Source organism: Apostichopus japonicus, chromosome 9, assembly GCF_037975245.1.
Source record: "Apostichopus japonicus isolate 1M-3 chromosome 9, ASM3797524v1, whole genome shotgun sequence".
NCBI lineage: Eukaryota > Metazoa > Echinodermata > Holothuroidea > Aspidochirotida > Stichopodidae > Apostichopus > Apostichopus japonicus.
Genome location: NC_092569.1, coordinates 17,447,459 through 17,474,493, shown reverse-complemented (window position 1 = coordinate 17,474,493; position 27,035 = coordinate 17,447,459). Strand labels below are relative to the sequence as shown.

At 40.1% G+C, this 27,035-nt stretch overlaps 1 protein-coding gene across 2 annotated transcripts in view; it reads left to right on the top strand.

Moving 5' to 3' along the window:
- Window positions 1-27,035, top strand: part of LOC139973101 (brefeldin A-inhibited guanine nucleotide-exchange protein 1-like) — an 80,972-nt gene that overhangs the window by 44,917 nt on the left and 9,020 nt on the right. For both annotated transcript variants that reach the window (XM_071979513.1, XM_071979512.1), the window contains exons 22-31: window positions 7,067-7,236; window positions 8,289-8,440; window positions 9,252-9,424; window positions 19,381-19,541; window positions 20,006-20,139; window positions 22,129-22,258; window positions 22,676-22,811; window positions 23,555-23,693; window positions 25,459-25,561; window positions 26,791-26,950. In XM_071979513.1, the coding sequence (XP_071835614.1) occupies window positions 7,067-7,236; window positions 8,289-8,440; window positions 9,252-9,424; window positions 19,381-19,541; window positions 20,006-20,139; window positions 22,129-22,258; window positions 22,676-22,811; window positions 23,555-23,693; window positions 25,459-25,561; window positions 26,791-26,950 (1,458 nt within the window). The remainder of the gene's footprint in view (window positions 1-7,066; window positions 7,237-8,288; window positions 8,441-9,251; window positions 9,425-19,380; window positions 19,542-20,005; window positions 20,140-22,128; window positions 22,259-22,675; window positions 22,812-23,554; window positions 23,694-25,458; window positions 25,562-26,790; window positions 26,951-27,035) is intronic.

The following is a 27,035-nucleotide window of genomic DNA, read 5'->3' as shown; positions in this document are numbered from 1 at the left end:
TAAGTCATTTTATTTTAACATAATCCTAAATCACACAGCCATTTAAAGATGAGATGACCAACACATAGGACATGTTTTTTTTACAGTTTGTACTGTATAGAAAGAAGTTCTGCATTTTAAAACATTAAAAGTTGTAAAAATCCAAAGCAGATATTCCTTTCATGTCTAATTTTGTGTTGAAATTGTAATAGTCTGGTGGAACTTAAGTTAAATTACTAGAGAAAGGGAAAGACAATGTCCCTGTAATAATCAACTTTCTTCCAGATAAATCCCAGGAGGAATGAACTTTACAGGTAAAAAGCATCAAAGGTTTGGAATTGAAAAAAAAAGAAGGTAATTGTTACCTTGTGTTTTGCTATTTTTCTGTATATTACAATTAAACTATTTGGAAACCTGTAATAAAAATAATTATTTAGTGATTTTAATTACACTGTGTATACAATAAGTAAGTACTGTACTGCACTGTAGATATCATAGTTACAACTACAATGAAGCATTCCAAATATTGCCTTGCACAATTAGCAAATATTAAAACATGCCTTATGAAAGATTCATACAGTTTAAAGTTGCTATTGTACACAATATAAAATATGTTAAATACATGAAAACATCAAAACTGGTGGAGTATTTAACTACTGTGAATCAGTATTCCCTTTATTTTATCATTTTTAGATCTGTCCACTTTGCAAACGTTTAATTTTCCAAATTTACACAAACTTGCTACCCAATGTAGAATAAATTAATACATAACTTCCAAATTGCTGTAAGCATTGCAGGAAAAAAGCAAAAACTAATCAAGTATGTTTAATGCTGAAAACCAGTAATATTGTTTTTAAAGATCCAATCATGGCTGTCGTAAACTTGAGAATACTGTTTATATGTTCTGTTTTACATAAAGCATCATCAAAATAGCATAAACTGTGTTGTACCTTTTCAGTTTCTTTTCTGCTTTGTAAAATTTACAAAGGTTTCAAACATGATACAAAGTTGCTACCCAATGTTAAATGCAGCTGTCACTGCAGAACTCAGAAATTGCTTTCAGCATACCAAGATGAAAACAAGTTAACCAATCAAATAATTACTGTTTGTCATAAAGCAGTATTCTCTGTCTCAGATATGTTCATATTAAATAAGCTAATTCTGCCTTATGGAACCCTCAGTCTGTATGACATGTAAGAATTCTTCACCAAAATAGTGTACCTGCGTTGTGACCTTTTCCTTTAGTCCATTGCTTCTTATCTATCTATTATCAATTTATCATACCATAGTTGTGGATCTTTTTGTTTAACAAAATTATTTACAAAATTACTCTGAAAAGCTGATATTTTAACAATAAAAAAATATATAATAAAATATTCAAAAATATTAAATAAATTCATCTATAAATCCAGAAATACACAATTGCATTCAGCATACCAAGATGAAAGTAAGTCAACCAATCAAATAATTACAGGTTGTCCTAAACCAGTATTCTTTTTCTCAGATATGTTCATATAAAGGAAGCTAATTCTGCCTTATAGAACCCTAAGTCTGTATGACATGTATGAATTCTTCACCAAAATAGTGTACCTGCATTGTGACCTTTTCCTTTAGTCCATTGCTTCTTATCTATCTATTATCAATTTATCATACCATAGTTGTGGATCTTTTTGTTTAACAAAATTATTTACAAAATTACTCTGAAAAGCTGATATTTTAACAATAAAAAAATATATAATAAAATATTTAAAAATATTAAATTAATTCATCTATAAATCCAGAACTACACAATTGCATTCAGCATAACAAGATGAAAGTAAGTCAACCAATCAAATAATTACAGGTTGTCCTAAACCAGTATTCTTTTTCTCAGATATGTTCATATAAAGGAAGCTTATTCTGCCTTATAGAACCCTAAGTCTGTATGACATGTATGAATTCTTCACCAAAATAGTGTACCTGCGTTGTGACCTTTTCCTTTAGTCCATTGGTTCTTATCTTTCTATTACCAATTTATCATACCATAGTTTTGGATCTTTTGTTTAACAAAATTTAAAAAAAAATACTTTGAAAAGCTTTTTTTTGAACATTAAAAAAATATATAATAAAATATTAAAAAATATTAAATAAATTCATCTATAAATCCAGAACGACAAAATTGCTTTCAGCATACCAAGATGAAATTAAGTCAACCAATCAAATAATAACAGTTTTTTGTTTAACAAAATTATTTTAAAAAAATCACTTTGAAAAGGTAATATTTCAATAATAAAAAAATAGTAATAATTATAAAATATAAATAAATACAGCTTTAAATGCAGAACTACAAAATTGCTTTCAGCATACCAAGATAAAAGTAAATCAACCAATCAAATAATTACAGTTTGTCCTAAATCAGTATTCTTTTTCTCAGATATATTCATATAAAAGGAAGCTAATTCTGCCTTATGGAACCCTCAGTCTGTATGACATGTATGAATTCTTCACCAAAATAGTGTACCTGCATTGTGACCATTTCCTTCAGTCTATTGGTTCTTATCTATCTATTATCATACCGTAGTTGTGGATCTTTTTGTTTAACAAAATTATAAAAAAAAATCTTTGAAAAACTGATATTTTAACAATAAAAACATATATATAATAAAATATAAAAAAATATTAAATAAATGCAGCTATAAATGCAGAACTACAAAATTGCTTTCAGCATACCGAGATGAAATTAAGTCAACCAATCAAATAATTACAGTTTTTTTGTTTAAAGAATTATTTAAAAAATTACTTTGAAAAGCTGATAATTCAACAATACAGTAGCATTTTTTAAAGGAGGGAAGACATCTGGTTGGCCTGTTCCTTTGCTTCTAACATAAAATATTATCACCATAGATTTGAATGTAAGTTTCACCTCATCTATGTGCAAAAACAATTCATTCTTGTTACATTTACAGATTAAGAGTTTAGGTTCTTTGTTGTTTCAAAATGGAAAAATAAATCATTCATTTGGAGCTCATAAATATATAAACCATAACACACAACTCCTATGTTTTTAATCTAAAAAAAAAAGCTTTGAAACTCGTGCATTAGAACCATGGCTTATAATTGTTTCCAATTTTTTATTTTAAATTCCAATTAAAAAAAAAATATTTTGCTTTCATTATCATAAGATATATTTTAAACAGTAATTAGCAGTCTTGCATTTCAAATAGATATGCCAAATTGTTGATTTTTCACATCAATATGAGGGACTTCTACGTACTAAATTCTTGATGCTTCACAATCAAGAAACAACTACTGTAATTTGTTATAACTTATAAAAAACAAATTTGCTGATAACATTTTGGAAAACAATTGGTGCTTCTTTTGAAGAAAAAAAACTTTAAAATTTAGAAAATAGTTATGATGAAAAGAAATTGATAAAAAGAAATCAATTTTGACATTTTGTTAAATTTTCTAATCATTATGGCTGTCTTTTGAGTTGTAATACTTTATATTTTAAATGCCAAATTTTTGTGTCTACAAAAATGTTGTCATTACTGGCTTGTGCTTTTAAAGTAGTCCTGAAAACTGTTGTTACAGCACCTTTACAGATTATTCTCATACCCTCTAGCAAATATGATCATACAATACGTACAGTAAGTGTTACTGTTTTGTTTCAAATGTAAAGTCGCTTTTAAAATGTGAGACAATTTGGTGACTTTTAGCCCAAAATTATACCATACTTGAAGGTTTCGCTTAAAGTTTAAAAAAAAGTAACTACAAGATTCGTTAAATATTTCCAGACATTCAGCCATTGTAAATTAGACAATTAAATGGCTCAATGAGGGAACAAAATACTTTGCAGGTAGTATTAAGGTACTAGTTGAAGTAGAATTTGTAGTGTTCATATTTATTTAGTTAGGTAGCAATAAAACTGATGACCTTAACTCTAAATATCAAGGGGTTTTTCATCTTTGTATGACACCATTTTATGTTGATACAGAATCTTTCTATATAATTATTATTATTTAATATAATATCTAGCATTTTCTGTTGTGTAACTCTCCAATTATTTGAAATGGAAAAGAAGCCAGTTCAGGACAATATAATGTCAATAGTCTCAACATTCAAAAGAACATATTTTTGCCCAATGTTTTAATCAACTAAACCTGTACATGTAGATTATTTATGTGTGCATTACTGTACTTTATATGAATGCTTCTTTTGGGTGCATTGTGTATACAGTATAAACTGTTTGTTTTTGGTATTCTTTTTACTCTCATGTTTCTTTTTATTTTCTTCTAGTTCCATTTTTCCCCTGCCATTTTCTTTTTTTTCCCTTTGTATATTTTTATTAACCATACGTTTTAAATTACAGCAAGCGATATAATTGGACGAAATTGAAAAAGCTACTTCTCCTCTACACTAATTCCTAACGACCAATCAGCTACACTAATTTGCTATCAGACTACCATTACTGACCAATCAATACTGGTCAATACCTCAACTTCACTGTATCATGTTGGTGCCATTTTGCTCTCTTTTTTTGTCTCTCAACTGTCGTAACTTATTGAATTTTCATTTAAGTTATAATACTTTCCAAAAAACATGTGTTTTATGCCCTTCCATGTTTATTTGACCAATCCCAAGAAGGGAACCCCTTACACACTACCATACCTTGTGTATAGCAATATAGTGTGAAACATATGGACATTATTTAGCCAACCCAATGGAGTTTATGCACTACCATATCTGATTGACCAATCACAGGCAGCTAACACACATCATTTTGTCATCCTGAGTACAAGATTTACCTTATTTATGGTGTTTATGCTCTTCTGTTCTGTAGTGGACCAATCACAGTCAATCTGTATAATCAGCCTTCTCAATTGCTGAAAGACTGAATACTTCATGGCTATTGTCCTCTCCCTTAAGTAATCGTCCAATCAAAGCTCCTACAGGAAACTGGTCTAGACATCCGCCATGAATATTCATCACTATCCAGCTTGGTCATAGTCCAAGCGTCTCCATTTCTTGTTTTCTCTGATCCAGGATGTACTATTGCAACATCAAATGATATACGGATAAGATAGTGTTACATCTGTTCAGGAATCATCACTGCACAATATCATAATATCTGGCTATTAGCAGTTTGCATTGGCATGAATATTTGGGTGCTTTATCAACTTCTGTAGCGATTTTTTTATGTTCATCTTCAGAACCAGGATGTAAGACCTGAGGTGTATTTAAAGTACGGATGTCTGTTTGGGTCTTAATTGTTGATCATACAAGCATTTAATTACAAAACAAACCAGAATAATTATTTGCTAGTGCTCCTCGCAGTGTTTAGTAGATGGGTACTTTTGTCAACAGGGTCCTATTGTTGCACCTCATCTGTACCCTTCTCTTCTCGTCTTGTTCATTTAGTGCAGCCAATCATGATTTGTATTGTTACAGGCATTTGGGATGTGGGACAATTGACACAATATACCTTTAATGATTTATATTATGTTGTATCACTTTGTCTGGAATGTTAAGGTGCTGTCTAAATTTTACATATTTTGGTAAATGAAAGTAGTATCTTTCAGTTAGTATACTCTATTAACAATTTGCCAAAAAGAAAGAAAAAAAAACACATTCCTAAACTCTATTAAGTGATTAACCTCAATTAAATGCTGCCGAATGATGAAATTATTTACCACATTTCTCATAGAAAGACATTTCAACCATGAGGTTGTACATAGCAAATAAATGATAACTTGATTAATTAAAGATGAACAGCACTTTCCAGCAAAATCTGTAATAACCCATGTATCAAGATGTCATCACTTCAACAATTTGCAGCAAAATGATGAACTGATCATTTCATTAATCTTGTCATTATATTGTAGATGATCTAACAAAATCTTTAATTACAATTGTATCGGAATATCATCAATTCATCATTTTGCATCAAAATGATGCTTTGAAGCAAAGTTGCAGAAAAAAGTTTTTTTAACAGTACTGTATTGACATCATGACCTGAATGTTTCCATAAATGTGACCATGCCGGGTAATATTCCCAAATCTTGTTTTCAGTTATATACTGTAACTAAATATTTAGAACTATGAGTGTAAACAATTTGACTGCTTCCCATACAAATTAACATTTGAATGAAGTACAGAACATTGTGTCCCCCTCATCTACGATAACACTTGTGACTTTTAATTTTTTCATCAGTTTTGCGATAACTTTATTGTTCCTTGACTTGAGCAATTTTGAATAACTATAAAGCAGCATAATCTCCATTTTTACCTGCAGGGTTGGCTGATTTAAATCACATCGATTTGAGTCACTGATATTGTCACAATTTAAATCACTCATTTAAAAAAAAAAACTCATTGGTTTGAATCACAGATTTGAATCTATTATGTACATCTGATAAAAAATGAAGAAAATAGAACAGAAATAGTTATTACATTCTCAGATCTTTTTCATCATGTTAAAATCCTACAAAATGGTAAAAGTGGTTTATATCACTATATAGACCAGCAACTCTACAGGATGGCCAACAAGCATGACCGTTTCTACTTTGAAATCAGATTAGTCAATATTAACATTTTTTCCAGGTCACTTTTGAGATGATATTTTCATATAAATTGTTACAACAAGATTTTTTTTTCCTTTCCATAATATCCATCAAATTTTTAGGTTAAGCCAGCAAACAATGTTCTAGGACTTTTATATTCATCCTGAAGTCATATTGTATGTTGATTTGCATGATACTTCCCCAAAGTTTTTTACCATACTGTAGCTGATGGCACCAGTCTTACCCAACTCTGAGAAGAATAGCTATACTGCAACCTTTATGCACAGTATTTACTGTACTTACACAATACACTACTTTCAAGTAGGTACAGTACAGCGTAGCTGCCTGGATTTAGAATGAGAGGCGAAGATGTGCAGCGACACTCTTAAGCAGCTTCACTGAGTTAATGTTGATCAATTTCTTGATCAATCATCTTTGATATAATGCTATATTAACATTACTAGAAGTCATATATATTTTGAAGGTTTTTTCTTTTAAATCTACATAATTATTTTACCATTTTTTTTTTCTTTCTAATTTCACAGTTGATTTTACAGAAGCACTAAGTCAGGTATCTCTTGAAGAATTATCATCAGGAAGTGGACCAAGAATGTTTTCACTCATCAAGATTGTTGAAATTTCATACTACAATATGGGTAGAGTGAGGGTCCAATGGTCAAGAATATGGGCAATACTTGGTGATCATTTTAATAAGGTAATTGCTGTAAAGAGTCATGGATTAATCTAGCCGGTGTATTTTAAGCTAAAGTAGCTTGCCAAGCCAATGGAGTTTATATCGTAGAAATGCATCTATTCATCTGTCCGTGTGTCCATCCATCCGTCTGTTCGATTATGTTGAGCAACGGTTGCCCCCATTTACCTATTGTATTTGTGATCAAATATTCCCAAGTTGTTGCACAGGTCAAAGACTCTATAATTTTTGTTCACAAAAGTAGGTCAAAGATCATTTGGGGGTCACGATAAGGTCCAAACATGACATTTTCAAATGTTTCCGTTGGGGAGTTAATCTGATCAGGATGCAAAATTGGTTGTGGAAAGTGGACTGATGAAAGACCCACCATTGTACAAGGCTAGGATGTCAGTGTTGCTGAAAGTTTTATTTGTCTGAAATGTGAAATAGTTAAATTTCAATATCTTCACCAAATTAAGGTTGGTTTGTAAAAAGATAATGATTCTATTAGACTCATAACATTTTGTTGCCCAGACCTTGTACATGTATATATATAGTTGCAAGTATTAAACATGTGTGCCATAATTAAAAGCAAAATTGAAGTTTTAAGAATTTGCGCTGTACATTGAAATGTTCTATTGGATTGTCAATCTAAAGAGGTATAATAGTGTCATAGGGTGGAGCTTGTTTGATTTTAATTAAACAAAAATCACAGCTCTAAAACGTCTGCTTTGAGTTAATAGCCCATCTCTATTGTAGACAGATCTATGCATTTCTCAGAATGTTATTCACTTGAAAATAAAACTTCATGGTACAATACTCAATCAGACCCTAACATCATTGAGGTGATATGTATCAAGTATTGCCAGTTCATTATTTATATTTGATCGTGACTTTTGCATCATTTTGCATGTACCCCTATAGATCATATTTAAATGAGATGTTTTGAATGGTTCTCAGAATCATACTGGGTGAAAAATCAATATTCATCCTGTACGATCTGTATAATAGAATGATTGTCAATCAAATTTCTGTAAATTATTTAACCTGAATTTGTGTACATTACTCAATCTCAGGTTGGTTGTAACCCAAATGAAGAGGTAGCATTTTTTGCCGTGGACTCGCTCCGACAGCTATCCATGAAGTTTTTGGAGAAAGGAGAACTGCCAAATTTCAAATTCCAAAAAGATTTTCTCCGACCTTTTGAATACATCATGAAGAAGAACAGGTCAGTTGTCACATGTTAGACATTTTGTCTGAATAGAGAGGATTAACAGTAAATGGGAAATACTTATGCAGTATTCATGTAAGGGAGATGTGAAGAAACCCATCCTGGCATGGGAAAAGGGAAACTTATTTCACTTCTTGCCTCTGCACAGCCAACCTACTACCCCCTTCTAGCTTTCTCACATCCTCAGCTCACATCCACATACCATTAGTAAATGGTAAACTTGATCCACATTCCAGTGTAGAAATCGCTGAGAAACCAAAACAATGACTACATTAGCATGAGCTTTTTCTGCGAATTCGCGGAATTTCTGTGATTTCTTTTCTACCTCGGGGACAAAAACTATTATCCACACTGTAGCATACGCAAACTGGAACCTATACAGGCAAATTTTGCAAAGTTCCATATTTTTTTTTACCCAGGCTCATCCCTGTATACAGTATATCCTTTTCTCCTCTTTGAAAAGGTGTTGTTGACTTAAGAGCTGCACTGGAATGCCTTCTTTAAGAACTCATTGTGATGGTGTTAGCCATGGTGTCAAAATTAGGATGCTGAGAGGGCTGCAGCATCCTGCAGCCAGGCTGTTCATCAATATTTAATATTAAGTCTGCCTTGCATCTGTTCTTTTTGATACATTGCCTTTAATAATGTGTTCCTATTACAAATGTGTGTAAAATCATCAAATATCCTTGATTACCTATTTCACCTTTTATATGAGTTCCAGGCCTGTGATACAGTAGTCTTGCTTTTGGAGGATTTAGTTTTGAGTGGATATTCCTCAGATTTAAGCAACAATATTTATTATTCACAGGTCATCCACTATTCGTGATATGGTGGTCCGCTGTATCGCTCAGATGGTAAACTCACAGCCGACCAACATCAGGTCTGGATGGACAAATGTATTTTCTGTATTCCACAGTGCTGCATCAGATCAAGATGAAGGAATTGTAGACTTAGCATTCCAAACAACAGGAAACATAATCAGTAAGTCCATCTCTCAGACCTCTCATACTGAAGATTGAAAGTGAACTTTGATCCATCAAGTATATTATGAAAGCAACAGGAAACCTAATCAGTAAGTCAATCTCTCAGACCTCTCATACTGAAGATTGAAAGTGAACGTTGATCCATCAAGTATATTATGAATACAACAGGAAACATAATCAGTAAGTCCATCTCTCAGACCTCGCATACTGAAGATTGAAAGTGAACATTGATCCATCAAGATATTATGAATACAACAGGAAACATAATCAGTAAGTCCATCTCTCAGACCTCTCATACTGAAGATTGAAAGTGAACATTGATCCATCAAGATATTATGAATACAACAGAAAACATAATCAGTAAGTCCATCTCTCAGACCTTTCACACTGAAGATTGAAAGTGAACATTGGTCCATCAAATATATTATGAATACAACAGGAAACATAATCAGTAAATCCATCTTTCACACCTCTCATACTAAAGATTGAAAGTGAACATTGATCCATCAAGATATTATGAATACAACAGGAAACATAATCAGTAAGTCCATCTCTCAGACCTTTCACACTGAAGATTGAAAGTGAACATTGGTCCATCAAATATATTATGAATACAACAGGAAACATAATCAGTAAGTCCATCTCTCAGACCTTTCACACTGAAGATTGAAAGTGAACATTGGTCCATCAAATATATTATGAATACAACAGGAAACATAATCAGTAAATCCATCTCTCAGACCTCTCATACTAAAGATTGAAAGTGAACATTGATCCATCAAGTATATAATATGAATACAACAGGAAACATAATCAGTAAGTCCATCTCTCAGACCTCTCATACTGAAGATTGAAAGTGAACAATGATCCATCAAGTATATTATGAATACAACAGGAAATGTAATCAGTAAATTCACAGCGCGTACTCCCTCACCTCATATAACCTATGCATTACCGTATTAACCTCGCTCTAGCATCTTTTGCGCAAGTATCGCTCTCTTATTGCTCTTACTTAATCTTTAGATTTCAATCACTTGGTCTAAATATTATCGTTGTTTTTGTAATTCTTTTTCATCTGTTCAACGTCCTGCACGTTTGAACTGCTTCTTGTCTTTAAAACGTTTTTTCTTTCGTGATTTTCGAACGTTTTTTTTGTTTGCCTCGTGAACGTGGTTCACGTAGCGTGGCTAGGCCCGCACTTTAGTGTAGCGTTATCCTAGCGTTTGTTTACTTTCACGTACAGCAGTTGTGTACGTGGTCACACTTTTCAGTCAAGTAACTGCTTTGTTTAGTTCTTTCATACTGTTCTCGTACAGCAATCGTGTACGTTATCATTTTGCAGTAAGTAACTGCCTTATTTATTCTTCGTACTGGTCTAGATACAAATTTCATTTGGTTTCCGTGCTGTTTCTATTTTAGTTTCACAGCTTCGAGTTTCGGGGATTTCTCAAAAAAATTTCAAAAAAACAAATTTTTCGAGATTTTTCAGAGGATGGAAAAACTGCTGTTCTTGTAAGCAGTTCCGTCCGTTCAAAGCATGGGACAAACACGATTTGTGCCCGAAGTGTCGCCCATGCGGGAGCAAACAGACTTGCTCCATTTGCCAGGACTGGACCCAGGAGCGCTGGGATTTGATCGGTACCTGGCTGGCGGATAAAGCGGCGGAGAAAAGAAAGAAGGCGGCTTCCTCAAAGCAGGGGAAGAAGAAACTGCCGGCGAAGGAACCCCAGGTGGCCATTCGAGATGGCATAAGCCCTAAACATGGGGGAACGGAGGGCGCCATTCGAGATGGCTCAAACCCTCCTCAAGAACGGGTATCCATACGAGATGGAGCTAATTCCCGTGCGGCGTCGGCACAGCCACGGCCGCGGCCCCAAGAGGGTCCGTCCACATCAAGCCATGTGGAGTCCAGAAGCCCCCGAAGACAAGTGGTGGCGGACTTATTTACTTCTACTCCGGGGTCATGGGACCACAACCGGAGAGATTTCTCGGGGTTCTCCCCGGAAAGTACGGAACGGCGCCAAAGACGAAGTAGAAGCCGTACCCACAGCCGTAGCCGTGGTAGGAGCCAGGAAAGACACCGGCGACCTCGACGCAGGTCGAGGTCTGGCTCGTCACCCTCGTCCTCGAGTGGACATTCTTCTGGACAACACAGAGCCAAGAAATGCAAGAGACAGTCCCCAGACTCGGGGCAGGCTCTCCTTTCCCAGGTCAAAGACCTCCTGGGACAATTGTTACAAAAGCCGAGTCAACAGGACCCGGAACAACAGGGGGCTCCGTCCATTCCACCACAACCGGCGCCACCGCCAGCACCGGTTACGGACGATCACGCCCCTGAGGAGGCCCAGGTGGATCCCTGGGGCGACGTCTCCTCCAGAACTGATGACGCGCTGTCGATCGCAGCTAGTGCCCCCCTCCTCAGTGGAGATTCCGAGGCGGATGATGAAGAACCCCTACGGGGTACAGAAATTTCGGCGGAAGCCTTTGAGAAGGCGACGGCAGTACTCCACAGAGTCCTCGGCTTCGAGGAATGGGTGGATGCGCGTGCCCACGAGGGGCCGGCATCCAAACTCACATTGAACGCTGCTGCCCAAAAGCCTCGAGCCTCCATCCCGGTGGATGTGGAATGTAGAGAGCGGTTCGAGGCGGTGGCACAGGCGAAACGCTGGACAGCCTTCCAGCGATCAGCCCATCGCACTTTCCACGTGGGCGACGAAGACTGGGAAAGTCTTTTTACACCACCCCACATCCCGCCTCAAGTGAAGGAGAGACTTCGGTCGGCGGGTGCCTAAGACGGCAAAGACAAGTTCAGGGAGAAGGGTGCACAGACCCTAGAATCCTCCCGGTTTGACGTAGATAGGGCCTCCCGCGCAGGGATGAAGTCCTCGTCGGCCTTATTGCTTTTCGCCGAGCTATTGAACACGTCCTTCCAACAGGCCCAGGCATCGTGTATCTCACGTAAAGATACCGCCGCCATCATTGCCCTCCTGGGACCCGTTTCCAGGATGGTATTAGACCAGTTCGCCTGCGTCTCGGTTAAGGCCACCTTGACACGCCGGGACCTGGTTTTGAACTCCCTGAATTGGTCGTCCAGATCCACGGCGGACGGGTTCCGCAACTTACCAATCCTGGGCAGTGACCTCTTCGGCGGCAAGTTCGATGAGAAACTCCTGGAGGAGGCAGAGAGAATGAAATCTCTGAGGGAGGCGGACGAACACATGTCCCGCTCGGCCTCATCCTCGCGCCCACGTTATGACTCACGACAAGGTAGCCGCTTTGGGCAGCCAAGATCAAGCTACAGTCAGAGTCGGGGCGCCCCGCAAACACAGCAACAATCTGCTCCTTCGCGGCCCGAACACAGGCCGTACCGCCCGCAATACCGCGGAAACCGCGGGCGCGGTAAACGGCCCTAGGGATGCCCACCCCACCGTAACGCCCAAGGCCAAGGTGGGGGGCGACTAAGAGTTTTTGGGGCTCACTGGGAGGAAATCGACCCAGGAGCCTGGGTACTTAACGTGGTAAAAGGGGGCTACAAGATAGAGTTCTCGTCTACCCTACCCCAATATGGCCTCTTAACAACCACGCCAGTACCCGAGATACCGGAAAAGCGGGCAGCCCTCGAGGACGAGATCAACAGTCTCCTCAAAAAAGGCGCCATTACGCGGGTCACCGCCGCAAACGCGGACGGCCCCCTCTTCTGGTCCTCGTTCTTCCTCACGTTGAAGAAGAACGGGACTTGGAGGCCCATCCTGAACCTCAGACCTCTCAACAGGAGGTTCATCCGACTGGAGAGGTTCAGGATGGAGACTCTCACATCAATCCTTCACATGCTGCGCCCAGGGATGTGGGCATCCTCCGTCGATCTAAAGGATGCCTACCTACATATTCCCATCCGACGCGAGGACCAGCGATTCCTCGCGTTCAGGTGCAAGGCGATAGATTACCGCTTCACAGCGCTACCATTTGGCCTCTCCACAGCACCCAGGGTTTTCACCAGGGTAACGAGGGCGGTCCTGGCTCACCTCCGTCGAAACGGGGTAATGGTGTTCGCCTACCTAGACGATTGGTTAGTACTCGGCAACTCCCAGCAAGGGGCACTCGCCAGTACAAACGCCACCGTCTCCCTCCTGACGAGACTGGGCTGGTTAATCAACGTCGAGAAATCCAACCTCGTGCCTGCTCAATCGATCATATACTTGGGGGCCCGTCTCGACCTCGCCCGCGGCATGGTCTACCCGACGGCCGAAAGAACGGCGAGCCTAGTGGCCACGGCCAGAGAAATACTAGGCAATCGGAATACCCCAGCGCTCACGTGGCAGCGCCTGTTGGGGAAGATGGCGAGCTTCACAGACCTTCTGAACCTGTGCAGACTCAGAATGCGGCCGCTCCAGCGGCACCTCCTCAAACACTATGCCCCGGACCGATCGTCTGCGGCAACGCCGATCCCACTTTCAACGGGGCTACGCCTGTTTCTCACGTGGTGGGCAGAGTCGGACAGGATCGCGGCAGGGCGACCTTTCAGGAACCCAGCCCCTACAACGTCGATCACGACGGATGCCTCCCTCAGCGGTTGGGGAGCTGTTTGGGGCGTTCACACAGTCGCCGGCGAATGGGAGGAGCCCGAGAGGGGTCTCCATATCAATAATTTAGAGACAGAAGCGGTCCTGAGGGCCGTACGTCACTGGGCAACCCACCTAATGGGCCACAGTCACGGTCCGGTCAGACAACACCACGACCGTGGCATATATCAACCGTCAAGGGGGCACTCGATCCCTGGCTCTCCTACGCAGGACATGGGACCTGCTCGTCCTCTGCGACTCCCTTCGGATCGGCCTACGGGCATCCCACCTAGCAGGGAAGGACAATGTACTGGCAGACGCACTGTCAAGGGGGTATCTCGACAATGGGGAATGGGAGCTCTCCCGAACGTGGTCCGACCACGTATTCCACCTGTTCGGCAGGCCGTCCGTCGACATGCTTGCGACGGCCAAGAACGCCAAGCTCCCGACGTTCTGCTCCAAGTACCACGACCCACAGGCCTGGAAGACCGACGCCCTAGTCGTCCCATGGGCGGGCCTCTCCATGTACGCCTTTCCCCCACTGGGATTACTCCGCAAAGTTCTCACAATGCTTCGGGACGTGGAAGCGGACATGCTTTTGATCGCTCCTTGCTGGCCCAATCAAGCATGGTTCCCACTCATCATCGAGATGCCGGTGGACCTACCATACAAATTCGCACCGGCCGCCAAGCTCCTCTCCCAACGGAGCGGCCAAATAACCCACCCCGACATCACGAGCCTCCATCTAGCTGCGTGGAAACTCTCCGGCTCTCGCTCCAGACAGCGGGGTTTCCACCGGAGGTTGCGGACATTGCAGTGGATGCCTGCCGGCAGTCCACGATTAAAACATACGATTCTAGACTGCACCGATTCTATGTTTGGGCCAGGGGCAACGCTGTTGATCCCGTGGAGGCCTCAGTAGACCAGGTGGCGGCCTTCCTACTTGAACTCTTCCGAGAAGGGAAGCAAATAAGCACAATTAGAAATTACCGCTCCGCAATAGCGGCGGTTCACAGCGGATTCTCGGATGGCTCCACAGTAGGAACCAACCCTGTCCTCCGCCAGGTCTTAATGGGCATGTTTCACAGGCGCCCTCCCAGGCGCCGCCTGGCCCCATCATGGGCCCTCCACGAGGTCCAGACGACCCTCGCGGGCTCTCCGTACACAATGCTCCATTGGACGAGCTAACACACAAAACACTGTTTCTGATCGCAGCCGCCTCTGCTAGGCGCAGAAGCTGCCTCCATGCGCTCACCCTCCAACGGGGGTTCACAAGGTTCGAACCAGGAGGAGTCAGATTACTACCTGACCCTCACTTCCTCCCAAAGAACCAATCATTAACCTTTACCCCGAACAAGATCTTCCTCCCAAGTCTGTCTCAAGCCTCGTCAATCGCGGAAGACAAGCGCTGGTGCCCTGTCCGAGCCCTTAAGTGGTACATAGAGAGGACCAAACAGCTACGTACCTCGGACAGGCTCTTCATTTTACCGAGGTCGCCTTACACCCCGGCCTCAAAGGACACCATTTCACGGTGGGTGGCCGACCTAATACGTGCCCACACGCAGCCTGGGGAACCCGTCCGGGCGCATGACGTCCGAGGCCACGCCACATCCAGGGCGTGGTTCCGGGGGGTTCCCCTGGAAGATATTATGAAGGCGGCGGCCTGGAAGACTCCGTCTTCCTTTGTCGCCTGCTATCTCACAAACACCCCTGCCACAGAAGGGGATTTTGCCCGAGCGGCCCTAGGTCCGCCGCCCGCGAGATCCTCGACCCACCGCCAGGGCTCCTGTGTCACAAATGCATAGGTTATATGAGCTGAGGGAGTACGCGCTGTGAATTCCCCAAACCTTAACCGGCTTGTGAATTAACGAGGGACGTACTCACCTCATATAACATCCCGGCCCGCCTCCCCACTATGGGGGACCTCGCGGAAGGAACCATACAACCACGTCGGATGCCCTCCTCGGATACTAGGGGAGCTGGCCACACAGATATGTGACGGCCTTTCCTCCCAGGAATTTTCGAGGGATGTCGTGGGGGTCTCGCCTACACCCACCGACGACCCACTCAGGACCCACTTCGGGCCCGCTCAGGACCCACCTGTCACCCACCACAGCCCACCAAGGGCCTCTTCAGGTGAGAATGATTTTTGGATGTATCCTCGGGGTTTCCGCCCCTTGGTAGGTCCTCTCCCCCTTCTCCGTCCGGTGCCGCACCAGTGCAGCCTGGAAATTACGGAAGGGAGATGGCCACACTCACATACAGACAATTGCCAGATGCTAGAGCGAGGTTAATACAGTAATGCATAGGTTATATGAGGTGAGTACGTCGCTCGTTTATTCACAAACCGGTTAAGGTTTGGGGAGTCCATCTTGTAGACCTCTCATACTGAAGATTGAAAGTGAATATCGATCCATCAAGTATATAATGAATATAACAGGAAACATATCAGCAAGTCCATCTCTCAGACCTCTCATACTGAAGATTTAAAGTGAACATTGATCCAACAAGTATATTATGAATACAACAGGAAACATAATCAGTAAGTCCATCTCTCAGACCTCTCATACTGAAGATTGAAAGTGAACATTGATCCATCAAGTATATTATGAATATAACAGGAAACATAATCAGAAAGTCCATCTCTTAGACCTCTCATACTGAAGATTGAAAGTGAACATTGATCCATCAAATATATTATGAATATAACAGGAAACATAATCAGTAAGTCCATCTCTCAGACCTTTCACACTGAAGATTGAAAGTGAACATTGGTCCATCAAATATATTATTAATACAACAGGAAACATAATCAGTAAGTCCATCTCTCAGACCTCTCATACTGAAGATTGAAAGTGAACATTGATCCATCAAGTATATAATATGAATACAACAGGAAACATAATCAGTAAGTCCATCTCTCAGACCTCTCATACTGAAGATTGAAAGTGAACATTTATCCATCAAGTATATTATGAATACAACAGGAAACATAATCAGTAAATCCATCTCTCAGACCTCTCATACTAAAGATTGAAAGTGAACATTGATCCATCAGGATATTATGAATACAACAGGAAACATAATCAGTAAGTCCATCTCTCAGACCTCTCATACTGAAGATTGAAAGTGAATATCGATCCATCAAGTATATAATGAATATAACAGGAAACATAATCAGCAAGTCTATCTCTCAGACCTCTCATACTGAAGATTTAAAGTGAACATTGATCCAACAAGTATATTATGAATATAACAGGAAACATAATCAGTAAGTCCATCTCTCAGACCTCTCATACTGAAGATTGAAAGTGAACATTGATCCATCAAGTATATTATGAATATAACAGGAAACATAATCAGTAAGTCCATATCGTAGACCTCTCATACTAAAGATTGAAAGTGAACATTTATCCATCAAGTATATTATGAATACAACAGGAAACATAATCAGTAAATCCATCTCTCAGACCTCTCATACTAAAGATTGAAAGTGAACATTGATCCATCAGGATATTATGAATACAACAGGAAACATAATCAGTAAGTCCATCTCTCAGACCTCTCATACTGAAGATTGAAAGTGAACATTGATCCATCAAGTATATTATGAATACAACAGGAAACGTAATCAGTAAGTCCATCTCGTAGACCTCTCATACTGAAGATTGAAAGTGAATATTGATCCATCAAGTATATAATGAATATAACAGGAAACATAATCAGCAAGCCCATCTCTCAGACCTCTCATACTGAAGATTGAAAGTGAACATTGATCCAACAAGTATATTATGAATATAACAGGAAACATAATCAGTAAGTCCATCTCTCAGACCTCTCATATTGAAGATTGAAAGACAACATTGATCCATCAAATATATTATGAATAAATAACAGGAAACATAATCAGTATGTTCATCTCTCAGACCTTTCACACTGAAGATTGAAATTGAACATTGGTCCATCAAATATATTATGAATACAACAGGTAACATAATCAGTAAGTCCATCTCTCAGACCTCTCATACTGAAGATTGAAAGTGAACATTAATCCATCAAGTATATATGAATACAACAGGAAACATAATTAGTAAGTCCATATCGTAGACCTCTCATACTAAAGATTGAAAGTGAACATTGATCCATCAAGTATATAATATGAATACAACAGGAAACATAATCAGTAAATCCATCTCTCAGACCTCTCATACTGAAGATTGAAAGACAACATTGATCCATCAAATATATTATGAATATAACAGGAAACATAATCAGTAAGTCCATCTCTCAGACCTCTCATACTGAAGATTGAAAGACAACATTGATCCATCAAATATATTATGAATATAACAGGAAACATAATCAGTAAGTCCATCTCTCAGACCTTTCACACTGAAGATTGAAATTGAACATTGGTCCATCAAATATATTATGAATACAACAGGTAACATAATCAGTAAGTCCATCTCTCAGACCTCTCATACTGAAGATTGAAAGTGAACATTGATCCATCAAGTATATATGAATACAACAGGAAACATAATTAGTAAGTCCATCTCTCAGACCTCTCATACTGAAGATTGAAAGTTAACATTGATCCATCAAGTATATTATGAATACAGCAGGAATTATAATCAGTAAGTCCATCTCTCAGACCTCTCATACTGAAGATTGAAAATGAACATTGATCCATCAAGTATATTATGAATACAACAGGGAACATAATCAGTAAGTCCACTTCTCAAAACTCTCATGAAATTTGAAAGTGAACATTGGTCTGTCAAGTATGTTATGAATAGATGTAATTTAGTTTCTCAGTCAGTATCTGAAAATATCAGGATTGGTCCTGACTTTGGGGTCAATCCCTGGTACCTTGCCAAATGTTCATAATCTATTATTTATATACAAAAATACATCGAAGAAGACTTCACATTTCCTAATCTCATAACAGGTGGCATCGGACCAATGTATAAGGTGCATTACATTCACGTGGGAACTAAATCGTTCATCTGTCGCAGCGATATGAAATATTTGGTATAGAAATGGGCACTACTCAATAAACCTATGGCACTGCAGGCATTAAGCTGGCCTGTTTATTTCTGTATTTGACCAAGGCTCACTATTAACAATTTTAATCCATGCTTAATATTGAATATTAATAGCTATGCAACTTTTCTAATTGTTTGAACAAAGTTGAGTTCTGAATCTATAAACAAAGAAACACAAAAGCAGTCATAAAATGGTTGCTTTTGTCAAATTTGTTTTTTCTCTAATATACAATGAAGTTTCAACTTTGTTTTTAACAAATTTGGAAACATCATCATGCATTTATTTTAATTTACACGTGGGCAATTCAATATATGTCAACAGTTTGTTAACTTCTTGCTCTTGGTAGATTCAATCTTTGAGAGCTGTTTCCCAGCCATGTTGCACTCCTTTCAGGATGCGGTGAAATGTCTTTCTGAGTTTGCCTGTAACTCAGCTTTCCCTGACACAAGCATGGAAGCTATACGACTGATAAGAACGTGTGCGAAATATGTCATGGACCGACCACAGGTAACTCTTGTCACAAAGACTTGTTCAAGATAAATTACAAGCCACAGTACCTTTATACACACCACATCTTATGTATTGTCTTCTAAAATCTCCTTGTACTACAGTATATACATGTGATCAATAACAAAGACTTGGTTCCTCATCCCATAATTCCCTTCAAACCTGGTTTAGGTAGGACGATGTGCCCACTAGGGTTATGACATTATTGAGGTCATATAATCACATTTTAGGAATAGGCTCTGCCTAGTTCTTGTTTCTATTCTTCTTTTTATTGAACTGTAGAGCTTTCAATTCTAATCTCTGGCTAAGGTCTTCTGTTATTAAAGAAGCTTTTGTGTGTAATCTGGTATTTATCTGAATAAAGGTTGAGTAGGAATTGTCAAAGTTCTCTACAAAGACTTCACAAAGGAAACTGTAGATTTACAATGTAACTATTAAAGTTGATTCATTTTGGCAATCTTCAGATGTTTCACGACCATGTGGGAGACCAGGAGCTTAACGTTAACGAAGAAGACAGGATATGGGTTAAAGGGTGGTTCCCTGTCCTGTTTGAGCTATCTTGTGTCATAAACAGATGTAAGCTGGACGTACGCACCAGGTAAGACTTCCAACCACTTACTCCAGATTAGGTTGGTCACAGCTTTCAACATGTCATTGTGTTGTGGATAATACAGTGACACAATTAGACCTTTCAAGTTACTTAGCTTACTTCTAACTATTTACTCCAGATTGGGTTGGTCACAGCTTTTAACCTGTCATCATGTTGCTTTCATACAGTGTTAGACCGTTCAAGGTTGATTTTTAAAGTGTCAGGTGACAGGATAGAACTGCACACTGCCTAGGCAGCAATACCAGCCCAGAGTGGTGTCCTGGGCATAGAACTGCACACTGCCCAGGCAACAGTACCAGCTCAGAGTGGTGTCCTGGGCATAGAACTGCACACTGCCCAGGCAGCAATACCAGCCCGGAGTGGTGTCCTGGGCATAGAACTGCACACTGCCCAGGCAACAGTACCAGCTCAGAGTGGTGTCCTGGGCATAGAACTGCACACTGCCCAGGCAACAGTACCAGCTCAGAGTGGTGTCCTGGGCATAGAACTGCACACTGCCCAGGCAGCAATACCAGCCCGAGTGGTGTCCTGGGCATAGAACTGCACACTGCCCAGGCAACAGAACCAGCCCAGATTGGTGTCCTGGGCATAGAACTGCACACTGCCCAGGCAGCAATACCAGCCCAGAGTGGTGTCCTGGGCATAGAACTGCACACTGCCCAGGCAACAGTACCAGCCCAGAGTGGTGTCCTGGGCATAGAACTGCACACTGCCCAGGCAGCAATACCAGCCCAGAGTGGTGTCCTGGGCATAGAACTGCACACTGCCCAGGCAACAGTACCAGCCCAGAGTGGTGTCCTGGGCATAGAACTGCATCCTGCCCAGGCAACAGTACCAGCCCAGAGTGGTGTCCTGGGCATAGAACTGCACACTGCCCAGGCAGCAATACCAGCCCAGAGTGGTGTCCTGGGCATAGAACTGCACACTGCCCAGGCAACAGTACCAGCTCAGAGTGGTGTCCTGGGCATAGAACTGCACACTGCACAGGCAGCAATACCAGCCCAGAGTGGTGTCCTGGGCATAGAACTGCACACTGCCCAGGCAACAGTACCAGCTATTAGTGGTGTCTTGGGCATAGAACTGCACACTGCCCAGGCAATAATACCAGCTCAGAGTGGTGTCCTGGGCATAGAACTGCACACTGCCCAGGCAACAGTACCAGCCTAGAGTGGTGTCCTGGGCATAGAACTGCACACTGCCCAGGCAACAGTACCAGCTCAGAGTGGTGTTCTGGGCAGAGAACTGCACACTGCCCAGGCAGCAATACCAGCTCAGAGTGGTGTCCTGAGCATAGAACTGCACACTGCCCTGGCAACAGCACTAGCCCAGAGTGGTGTCCTGGGCATTTTGACCTATTTTGCCTAAAAGTTGCTGAAAGATTCATTTGTCATGATAGGATTTACCTTTTTTTTTGAGGCCTTGAGCCTTACATAAATGTCTAGCCTGCAACTGGCTTTGAGGGAGCCATGGAAAAGCCCTACGCTTATATGTAAATATGTTTACACAGTTGTTTACACAGGGATGTATAGTCACTTGCTTGATGTATAACTTGGTATACCCTAAGTTAGGACTATAACATGAAGAGGCAACTAATCAAATTATGTGAACTTTATTTAAGGATACTCAGGGAAAATTACCTAATCCTTTCTCTCTTGTTTCTGTGAAGTTTGGAGTCCCTCCATGTTATATGCCATGGGAGTGTGGCCAGTTGGTCCAATGACAAATCAGACCTTGGTCATACTCTGCACCTTTTTCCTTTTTGGATGACTATTTTCAAATCGATAAGATAAATTTAAGCATGAACTGAGATTGCTAGATCTATAATCCTTTTAACCCTGGCCAACACACTATGGATATGTAACAGTATTAATGTGTTCACTCATGTGTGGACTATTATGTATATACATGCTGCAGACCCTGTTGATATTTCTCCTCTCTCTGTTGTTGATGAAAAGTTTTATTTTTCCTTTGGAACAGGGGTTTAACTGTATTGTTTGAGATAATGAAAAGCTATGGTCATACATTCCTACCCCACTGGTGGAAAGACATCTTTAGGATCGTTTTCAGGATATTTGACAACATGAAACTGCCTGATCAGATGGCTGAGGTAAGAATTGACTTAATTATATTGAGCAATGGAAATATTTCTCACATATTTACTGTATGAAACTAACAGAGAACATATAATTGGCTTTGAAGGAATGTATAATTATAAAATGGAGAGGTCCCTCCTTGAAGACTTTGTCAAAGTTCATGGCACCTTAAATTCATTCAAGTTACTACTTTTGTTATGTTCATCTCCCTTTACATTACTAATGTTATCATCATCCAAGGATTTGCACCTTTTTTTTTACTAATTTTTTGAACATCATTTGCAAGGAGTCTGTTACTGAAGGTTGATAGGAACCAGCTGTAATGCCAATTTAAAGTAATATTTATTGCCAGACTTGTACAGATCTGAAAAGTAAGTGAACAGAAGATTCAATTTAACGCTTTCTGTCCATTAATATGTTACTCTCTCTAGAAAGCCGAGTGGATGATGACCACTTGTAATCATGCTCTGTTTGCCATCGTCGACGTCTTCAGTCAATATTTTGACGTTCTCAACGGCATCCTCATGGACGACCTGCTGAAACAGCTCTTGTGGTGTGTACAACAAGGTGAGAGCCTGACAAATTCACAAATCATTGTGAACAGGAAAATGATGTAATGAGATTCAAGACAGCGATAACGACCCCTCTGTTTCGTGTTGAGTTAACCGCTGTGACGGGCAACCATATATATACTCAAGCCTCATAGGAAAGAAACAGACTTATCTGAAACGTACTCATGTATGACCGCATATGACAAAAGTCACACCAGCAATATAGTGATGACCTGTGAGCAGTTGCTGTGAAGACAGTCAATCTCATGATGATGTTAGAGTAGACATGTCCCAAACAGATCCACATTGAGGACAAGACATGTTATAAACATTCCTCTGCTGTCCCAATAGATTTAAGATATTTAAGATAGTTTTGAGTACTTCAGTGATTCAGAGAGAGTGTAGTCTGTCATCAGAGTGCAGCCCACCAGGTTCTCTAATTCGTAGACAATCATAAATTTTACTGAAACCAATGAGTTTCTTCAAGATGCGGAAAGTAAAGCATAACATGAAATATGGATTTGTTGGGCGGTTTTGTACATAGGGCCTGTTACTACCTGTGACAGGATACCCTAGATAACAGGTTGACAATGCACTTGTAGACCTGCCGTCATCTGTCGTTGAATGTAACTATTGCTACTTTTGAGGCCCTCAGATTGGGTGCAGAATGTTACTGTGTCCAGCAAGATCAATTTTGTGCCCACGCCTGTCAAACTCATGTTAATAATGTTGAATGTTGATCCTCTGATTCAATGATAGATAACGAACAACTTGCCAGGTCTGGAACCAACTGCTTGGAACACATGGTCATTTCTAACGGTCCAATGTTCGTCCCAGAGAATTGGGACAGGGTATGTCGCTGCATGCTGGAAATATTCAGGAACACGATACCACATGGGTAAGACCGAAAATCTTTCTTCTACTTTAAAAGATAGCAAATGATAGTTATTTTAGCCAGTGTTGCTGGCTTCACAGCTTGTCACCATTGAGCAGACAACTTTTTCATTATTATTAGCTCACACCAGCATGCTGGTGTGAGCTATTGTTACAGTGCGGCGTCTATCACTCTATCCGTCAACAATTGGTAAAACTGCTCCCACTCGCACAGTGTTTAATCGAATTTCATGAAACTTGGACACAAGGACCATTTGGGTATAGGGCCATCAGAGATGGTCCGCAATTTGGGGTCAAAGGTCACCTGTGGGCCGTAATGGGCCATTTTGTGGAAATATGCAAAATCCTTCTCCTACAGATTCCATGGTACAATGTTGAGGGTGTGTCACGATAGTACTATGGAAGTTTTACCTTCAGGGTGTTCATGAATTTGAGATCAAAGATCAACTAGGGGTTTTTTGTGGCCCGGGCCACGGCCCTATATTTTCAAATTGCTTCCGTTCTTACACTGTATGGCCAGTTATAATGAACAATTGTCACAACATTCCTTGGGTTGAGGGTTACAAGGAGTCTTCGGAAAATTGAGGTCAAATGTCATTTAGGGGGTCATCGGGGGTCATTCTTTGAAATATTTTCAAATATCTCAGTCTCCTCAAGATTTGATGGATCACATTTAAAGTTGAACTGATGATTGTTGGAGTGTGTATGGATAAGGTGATGTCTAATAAATTTTTTGGTCAAAAGTTAATTACATTTAATCCCCATTGTTTGAAAAAATCTGAGCCTTCACCTTTTTGCCAAAGCTCCTTTAATTTGTCTCCCAGTCTCTGCAGTGTTTGTTTACATTTGTGGTTAAGCTCTGCAGAGGCTGTTAGTGGAATTAAAGCAGGATTGGGAGTTGTTATTAACTGTTGAACTGTAAGCATGAGAGCCCTATAGCCAATCAGCACTTGCCGATTCTTAGAAGGCTTTGGGCCTGAGGTATGTAGGCAGCCAGCCAAAATTTTGGGAAGGCGTGCTTGTGAAGTTATGTCTGCTCAGGTAGAGGGGAGAAAGTTTAATAGGGTAGGTCAGTGGTATTGCTTGAGAGAGTGGGTAAAATAGGATTTAAAGGGGGAAAATAGGAATTATAGCCAGTGGTGTGGCCAGGATTCTGCTAACATGGGGGGGGGGGGTATCGCTGTTTTGAGCTAGGGGTATAAATTTGTCTATGAACCTAAAATGTTTGGCCTCATTGGCCCAAAATTGGTGGAATATGAAAAATGGCCTGAAATTTGGTGGGCCATAAAGTTTTGTGGGCCCTACATTTTTTAGCTCGAAAAGGTATGAGCTTCTGCACCATTGGTGCTCTAGTTAATCTATATATATAAGGAAAGCCCCACCAAAGAGGTACAGCAAATCGACCTGTATCTTTCGAGAAAAGAGTTACTTAACAAATTTCACACAATACTGCATAGAGAAAAGGGAGGCTGATTTACTTCTTGTAAAAGTGAAAAAATGTATTTAAAATGTTGCTTTAGTACACACTAGAAGAAAATTGTATTAAAATCTCCACTGGTCCCAAATAACACAATTTGGAATAATCTTTCTGCTTAGTTTTCCTGGCTGAATGCCTGTTAAATGTTTTCCTCTTCTTGTAATACACCATTCCTACTACAGCAGTGTGAATAACAGTTGAAAATCATCAGATCTATGTTTGAAATATTCTATATGTCCCTCCAGTGCATGTTTTCTCATCAAGTAATATAACTTGCGGTCTTCTTATACAGTCTGTTGTCGTGGAGATCGGAGGAAATGGCAAACGAGCCCTTAGATTCACCGAGCTCAGAAACGGACAGACAGAGCAGAGATTCCGTCCCAATGGTGGAGCAGGTATTTAACTTTATTATTGCTTGTACTAGGATTCAGTTGTATTGAGACAGTTACTAGATGTTAAAGGACACAAGCCTGACCATCTTCTTGAGCTACAGTGACAGAGATCTTGTGAAGAACTGCCCCCAAACAGCTAAGAAGGGAAATGTGAAACGACATCGCTAACTTGTGTACCATGGTTCAATATATTATGTTTCTTATTTGATTTGGCAGTTGCATGTTTTGCTCAACCCCACCCCCCCCCCACCCCCAAGAAAAAAGATAAAATAATAATGTACCACCTACCACTACATGGCATTTTCATTAAACCCTGATATCTTCATTTTAGGAAGAAAATATGTAATATTCAGTCATATTTTGAATTGATAATTCTTCTACAGTAGTCAGTGTAAGTTTTATCAATGATGAGGCAACTAAGAAATTTTTAATGAAGATGGTTGGAATATATCATTTACAAAGCTGTTTAAATTCTCGATATCTTCCGTATATTCAAATCTTCTATTGAAACAATCAATTACGTATTGCAAGAATTTGAAACAATCCTGGTGTAAAAAGTTCTGATTAGCAGGTAATGATCTGGACTTATTTGGTGACCAAGAACATGTTGTCTTTGTCAAGTTAGACTGTATCTGGCTGCATCTGTTGAAAATCTCTTTGAGACTTTGCTTATGGTTGATATGTGCGTGGAAAGAATAAACGTTGAAAAGACAACGTAGAATACAGTGTGGTTTGTATATCATAGAAAGGCAACAAACTTCATCCATTCTTCCAGTTAGAAACGATGTGTGTATATATGTATGTATTTCAGATCCTCCTGCAAGCAGGAACTCGCGAAGAAGCCTCATTGGCTTATCAAAGCCACAAGCTGACCGAAGTCACTCTCTTACATTCATATTAACGTCCATGATTATGAAATGTCAATTGTTAACAACTCTGTAACTGAACGACATACATTAATCTTGGAGTGACTCAAACTGGGGACCTTATGATTGGAAGGCACCGGCGTTAACCACTGAGCTAACACTCCTGATAATAAGACATCAAAACCATAACTCGTATAAGCTTGCCTTGGAATGTTTTGTACTGATATTGAAGATATAAACCTCAGATGGGCTCTCCATTAATATCAATTATCAGGATACTAACTATAATTGGATTCTTCCATAGAGAGATTTATATACCCAAACTTTAAGACTACCTTGTTTTGTTGTTTATCCACATTGTTGTAGCCACAGACAGAGAAATCTGTTAATCCGGGCCATGAATCAACTGCAACAGAGCATGAGAAGACAGACCGCAAAGCAAGCCTTCACAGGGCAGGAAGCCAACACAGTGTAGCTAGTATAACCAGTACCGAAAGCAAAGGAAGCAGGCTTGCAGAATGTCACAGTGAGTTTATGTACAATTCTCTGAAAGTAATCAACATGTTTTTACATGCCATTTGTTTCCTTTTTTGGTATGCTCATATTTTACT